General features: G+C 38.6%; 1 protein-coding gene across 1 annotated transcript; it reads left to right on the top strand.

Moving 5' to 3' along the window:
* LOC139727832 (echinoidin-like) lies at positions 1–2,735 on the top strand. The gene is made up of 3 exons (XM_071638805.1): positions 1–255; positions 2,013–2,178; positions 2,707–2,735. Exons 1-3 carry the CDS (start codon positions 1–3, stop codon positions 2,733–2,735), a joined length of 450 nt encoding a protein of 149 aa, XP_071494906.1.
* Positions 2,736–6,473: the final 3,738 nt, after the last annotated feature.

Raw genomic sequence — 6,473 nt, 5'->3', positions numbered from 1 at the left:
ATGCATGCACCAGCTACCCTTACCCTAGTCCTTGTGGCACTCGCTCAAGTGCACTTGTCGACGCAGTTGTGTTGCGAGAGTCTCTGGACGCAGTACGGCAACGACTGTTATCGAACGTTCGGTGCTGCAAAGACGTGGACTGCTGCAAGGAGCCACTGTCAAAACCTCGGCGGAGACCTGGTCTCAGTGCACAGCGAGGGAGAAAATACCTTCTTGTACCAGCTGTGGAGGACAGCTGTTCGTACACCAGTGGGGGTGAGTCTCATGCCCATCGTAAGCAAAAGGGAAATTACATTTGGGATCAATGAATGTTAGCTGAACTCTTTAGTGAGGTTTACTGATATTTTGGTTAGCCTTAAAAAAATAATGATAATGATAGAATGATAATGATAAATGATAATAATAATAGTAATAATAATAATAACAATGATAATAATAATAATGATAATAACAGTACTACTGTTGTAATTGGTACATGTATAAAGATTTCACTCCTGGATAGGAATGTCTGTGTACAATAGAGCGTTATAATGAAAAAAAAAAAATGATCTCCAAAATGTCCTTGATATGACATCATTTTTTGAATGGTAACATTATTTTTTTTCCTTCTATAATAGGGTAGAGGATTTAGTCTAAGTGTTCTTTTATAAAACTAAAAATGAGAGTGACTCTGGATTTTCGTTATTTTTTATAATATGTCAGTCAACTCTATACAGTGACAACTAGATTCTGCTAAAAAAATAGGGTTATACCCTATATTGCGAAACTATCAATATATCACAATAATTTGCAATTTATCTGATCGATTTATTACTCGTATAATGTCCATTTGATATGCAAAGTAGTGACCATAATGGAGTTATAATCACAACACTGGATCACTGTAAACATATTTCCTTTGTTTGGTTGGTGGGTGGTTGGTTGGTTTTATTTCTGTTTTTTGTAATCAGACATACCAAGAGAGTACATACATTTTGAGGATACCATAACACGATGTATACGGCTTAGCATATTGTCATACAAATTGACTCAAAATGCATACATATATATACTATATAGTATGTTTCAATTTGTTTTTATGCTCACTGGATGAGCGCTAATAATTGCTATGGTGATCCGAAACCAAGATTCTGTACACATAAAAGTCGCCCAAGTTCAAATCAACGTAATGTATAATGGAAGTTCTTGTTTACACTATGATCATACTATTAAGTATAGGGTTGCAGTGAAATATCATATGATATATATTATACCAAGTATGATTATTAATGCATTTCCACTGAGACATAATTATATGAAATAGTATATATATGTATATATATATATATATATATATATATGTATATATATATATATATGTATATATATATATATGTATATATATCTATATATATATATATATGTATATATATCTATATATATATATATATATATATATATATATATAAAGTCACAACAGAGGAATGCAGGGAATGCATTAATAGCCAATCTTGATTTAATGAATAATCCGAATTTTCGAGGATTCTTCCTCTTCTTCAGGGATGACAGTGCGAATATTCACAATGATTATATATATATATTATATAATATCCTAAATTTCATGTTCCTTAATGCATTTCCTGTTTCATTATTCTAAATATATGCATGAATTACTTTTCTAAAAACTCGACAATTAGGAACGAGTTCACTTATGATGATGTTTTATTGTATAAAATGTTTTGTTTGACTCCCATTGAACACACCAGCTTGACGCATCCTTTCACCGAGTTAGCCTATGCCTCCTTGCTATAAGCTCTGTTAAAGAAAATACAAATAAAGATCCTAATTGGTCTTTACAAAGGTAAATGATTCGAGAAAAATCTCTTTAGTTGAAAAAGATGTCTTTGCGCTCTCGGGCGCGCGTGTGTGTGTTTCCTCGTATGGATTCGTAAATAAAGACGCTTGCAACAGTAATAATCGCCTTCAGCAAATCCGGCTCCTTTTCTTTTCACTGTCATATTTATCGATCAAAGGGGTTCTGGCTGGGATTCAATGACCGAAACAGGGAAGGTAGCTTTCGCTGGTCCGATGGATCCAGGGTGGACTACACCAACTGGATCTCTGGCGAACCCAACAATGGTGGAGGCAATGAAGACTGTGCCCATCTCTGGTACCGCAACGAACAATCCGGCGTGACACGTGACTGGAATGATACACCTTGCACTCGCGAAGAATCTTATATTTGTAAGAAAACCATCTGTGCTTCTATTTAAGAGCGATGGGAAAGGTAATGATATGGCGCCGATAGCCATGGTATCGGAATAAAGAGAACACGAAACTAATGTTGACATACTCTGACACTAAAATATATCATAAAATCCCTGTCGATGTGGGCTTTGAAACGGTTTTTGATTAGTACATTGTATTGGTAACTGATGTGAGATAGAATTAACTATAAAGCTATAACTGTCATTGATCATAGGTAACTTTACTCTGTTTCCGCGTATAGGGCATACTTCTCGTCATAAAACGATTTAATGTCATTTGAAATAATTGGTGAGAGACTCAGTCACCCGTAGAGGCACTTTGTATATCACTCGGGACCAACTTGTTCTGGTGCAATGTACCTAGATTGCGATCGATCGATCACGATATTCTGTTTCCCTTTATTTGGTAGGTAAAACAGATAATCATGGACTTTTGCTCGGGACCTTAACTCCATTATAGTGTCCCTCGAGCGGGTTGAGACCCTCTAGGCTATAATAATCAACCTCTCCCCCCCCCCCCCCCTCCAAAAATATAGTCGAAACTAAATAGCATACGACATCTAGACTACGTGAACTAGGAAGGAAATAGCAATAAACTGAAATTCCAATGAAGAACATCCAAATCATTATGCTTCTGAAAAGGGTAGGCCTATAAAGCTTCACAGTCAATATTCCGGGATTATAGGGACTTCTGCTCTTGTTCTTTTTTTTCTCGAATTATGTCGATTTCTCCATTATTCATTATGCTTTAAGGGTCCAAGACCTTCAAAAGGATATTAAAACTAATCGATCTCATTTCCACTCATAAAATCTTGACACGCCTTCGAATTTTATGTACGTGTCTGTGTCAGTGTGTGTGTGTGTGTGTGTGTGTGAGTGAAAACTGAATTTATACAACTATAGGCCTACGTGAGAACATAAATTTGGAGCAGTTGAAAATCACTCTAGTTTCAAATAGATACTAAGAAAACACTTAACTCCCAATGTTTCTAACTTGGCTCAAACGAGCCTCTTGGTAAAGCAAGACTAAATTGGTGTGGAGACAAATAACATAAAGGAAAAATGATTAAACGCTGGAAAAGTCTACATTGTGCATACTACAAATAATAAAGCAATACAATCTTCATTGCTTATCGTAATCAGTCATGATCTAACAAAGGGATACCCTCCTCTTAAAAGACATACAAACAAACAAACAAACTGAATAGCGCACATTGTATTTTAACAAGAAATCTATACCAGAAACATCTTGCTCAAGACCACAAATAATAATTATGCCCAGTACACAGCACAAAATATACCGTTCAGAGATTTGGTGTTCAAAGTTTTTCATTTCACTTTAAGTCAGCACTGCGAGAATAGCTTACAAAATGACAAAAATGAGCAATATTGCAGAAAGATTGATAGCCACAGACATAACAATAAAAGACTAAAAATATATAATGCACTGACCATTCATCAAAATTGGATATAGAAAATAAGTACATGACTCGTGTGAAGTTACGTGAGTGTATAGCGTGTATAGCATACTTTATTTCCATTGCAAATTAAAGCATGTGATAAATAATCCTAGGATACTACCTGCCCACAGGCAGGTACGTACAAGGAAAAAAATACAGTGGACCCAGTCCATCACACCGCAATAATGGTTATTGACAGTTACACAAAAATTTTAATAACATTAATAAGAATCGTCTATCTCATTTCTTTTTCTTCTTTTTTTTTTGTTCCTCGCGTGGTTGAGAATAAAACTAGACATCTTACAAAAAGAGAGAAAGAGAGGGAGGTATGCAGAAAACAATTACCCTATTTCAGATTGGATGATTCGAATCGAGTGTAAAAACAGTGTAGGCCTACACGACTAAACCATAGGCCTATGCCACACACAACAGGGCCGGCGGAGCGTTTTCAAAAGTGGGGGGGGGGGCACCTCCGGGTTTCATGAGCTAACAAGCAAAAAAAAAAAAAAAAGGAGGGGGCCTTCAGCGCAACTTCTGCTGCCACTTCTGGGTTTCCTCAGCTGACAGGCAAAATACAAAACCAAAAAGACAGGTCTTCACCTCATCACTTCCGGGGTTTTTCAACAGCTGCTGACAAGCAAAAAAAAAAAAAAGAAAGAAAGAAAGAAAGAAAAAAAAAGGGGGGGGGGCCTTCAACGTTCACACTTCAAGGTCTCTATTTCTTTCTAGTGCCACTTACGCACTTCCGGGGTAAAAATAAGTGTGGGGGCCAAAGTGGTGACACCTTACAATTGTATGTATTCTTTTGTACGGTGCAAAAAATGAGGGGAGGGGGACTGAGCCCCCCCCCCCCCCCCCCCCCCCCCCCCCACACACACACACACACACATACACACACTCACAGGTTCCGCCGGCCATGCACAAATAGGGGAAGGCTTACACAACCGAAGACCACTAGCCAACACGAAGCGTCCTTGATAGCAGCCAACCAAGAGATTCATCAACGTGGTCAGGAGATGGCGCTATATCAATTTTGGACTCATAGTTCTATTTTGTCAGCACCAAACATTATCCAATAACAGTCTGAGCTACGAAACTACCGTTACACTGTATGCTTGAGAACTGCAGTTTTCCTGATGGTTCGGTGACTGTAGATAGATTATCACTGATAAATAAAAGGTGAAAGGTTGACAAAAACTTTATCATCATTGTAACACTAAGATTTTGCATAGCTCATACCAATAATACAATGTATTTCCATTTGTAAGAGAAAAATAATCACATTACGTCCTCAGATGAGAGACACATTTTATATGGGGCCCCTGTGGCAGGGTTAGGCACTGACATTTTGTTTAAGATTTAATTATACCAAATAAGGGCAGCTTGAAATGCTTAAGAATTTCTTTTTTAAAGAAAGAAACAAGCAACCAATTTTGACCGCCAAATAGAACGTGATAATAGAGATTACTTTGGTGTACTGTATAAAACTGTTGTTGCATTAGAACTATCGCATTCCCTGCGGGGTCTGTGACGAGAACGACAGATTGATGAAAATGCAAAATCAGCTCGCTTTGTATGGAAGATTTTCGTCCGCCGGCGTGGTATGTGGAGCTGCCGTGTCGGTCCGTGTAGTCACCCTGATGGTTTTGTGTAGACGCCGTGCTCTGCCGGCATCGACCGTGTAGTTTCCGAGTGGGTCCGGCATGGTCGGTGTAAGCGCCGTGTAGATGCCGTGCTCTTTCGGTCTCATCCGTGTAGCTGCCGTGTTGATACTGTGTGTACAGTCATTAACGCTCGTCGACGCTCCATCCAGGGCAAACCTACCCCGGAACTTCCCGGATCATTGCCGGTGTCACAGGCGATCCGTTCCGGCCAGTCGATAAGTTCCGCCGGAACTTATCGGCGTACTGTGGCCGGTATATAAGATCCCCCAGATCCAATCGGCGGGATTTTTGCCTCACCGCCGATAAGATCCCCCACCGCCGATTCGTTCCGGGTCTCTACCGTACAATGTATACAAAGTGGTAATGGGGAAACACCCCTTCAGTAAAATGTACTCTTCTAGTCTCCCTCTACAGCCAATGAACTTCTCCAAATCTCTCTGACCAGCCAACCGAACAAAGTTGCCAATTTGAAACCCGGACTACAAAGCGATTCCTTTTTTCCCCTCCCTTACTAGTATCTCTTTCATCGTCATGGTGGCCATGGTACAGTTACAGAACTCTGCTCTGTAGAGTTCTGCACGATGTGACGTTGGACATGCCAACCTCTCTCTGATTTGAATCATTTTGAACAGAATAACCGAATGAGTAACTGTAATTGGGATGTTCGGCATGCTTCATGTTAACTACTGTAATACAAGGACCTTAATATTAAACATACTATGAGCTCAAATAGTCCACCTTCACTTTAATGTCTATTTTCAGGGCACAGAGTCTAATCATTTTAGTGCGATATAACGACCAATATGATCGTCAACGTCATACATGCATGTTCGTTTGGTTCATTATTTTTTAAAGGACAAGTTCACCTTCATAAACATAAGGATTGAGAGAATGCAACAATATTAGTAGAACACATCAGTGAAAGTTTGAGGAAAATTGGACAATCGATGCAAAAGTTATGAATTTGTAAAATTTCTGTTTTGGAACCGCTGGATGAGGAGACTACTACAGCTTGTGAGTCATATGCGTACAACAGTATAAAGAAAATATAAAGAAAATTCAACATATTTTCACTTTTTTCGCATAATAAAAGAGCACTTGAC

This window comes from Diadema antillarum, unplaced genomic scaffold, assembly GCF_040938485.1.
Source record: "Diadema antillarum isolate AM-2024a unplaced genomic scaffold, OU_Dant_1.0 seq00000156_RagTag, whole genome shotgun sequence".
NCBI classification, from domain to species: domain Eukaryota; kingdom Metazoa; phylum Echinodermata; class Echinoidea; order Diadematoida; family Diadematidae; genus Diadema; species Diadema antillarum.
The sequence above is the reverse complement of the archived record's forward strand: the minus strand, read 5'-3'. Positions and strand labels throughout refer to the sequence as shown.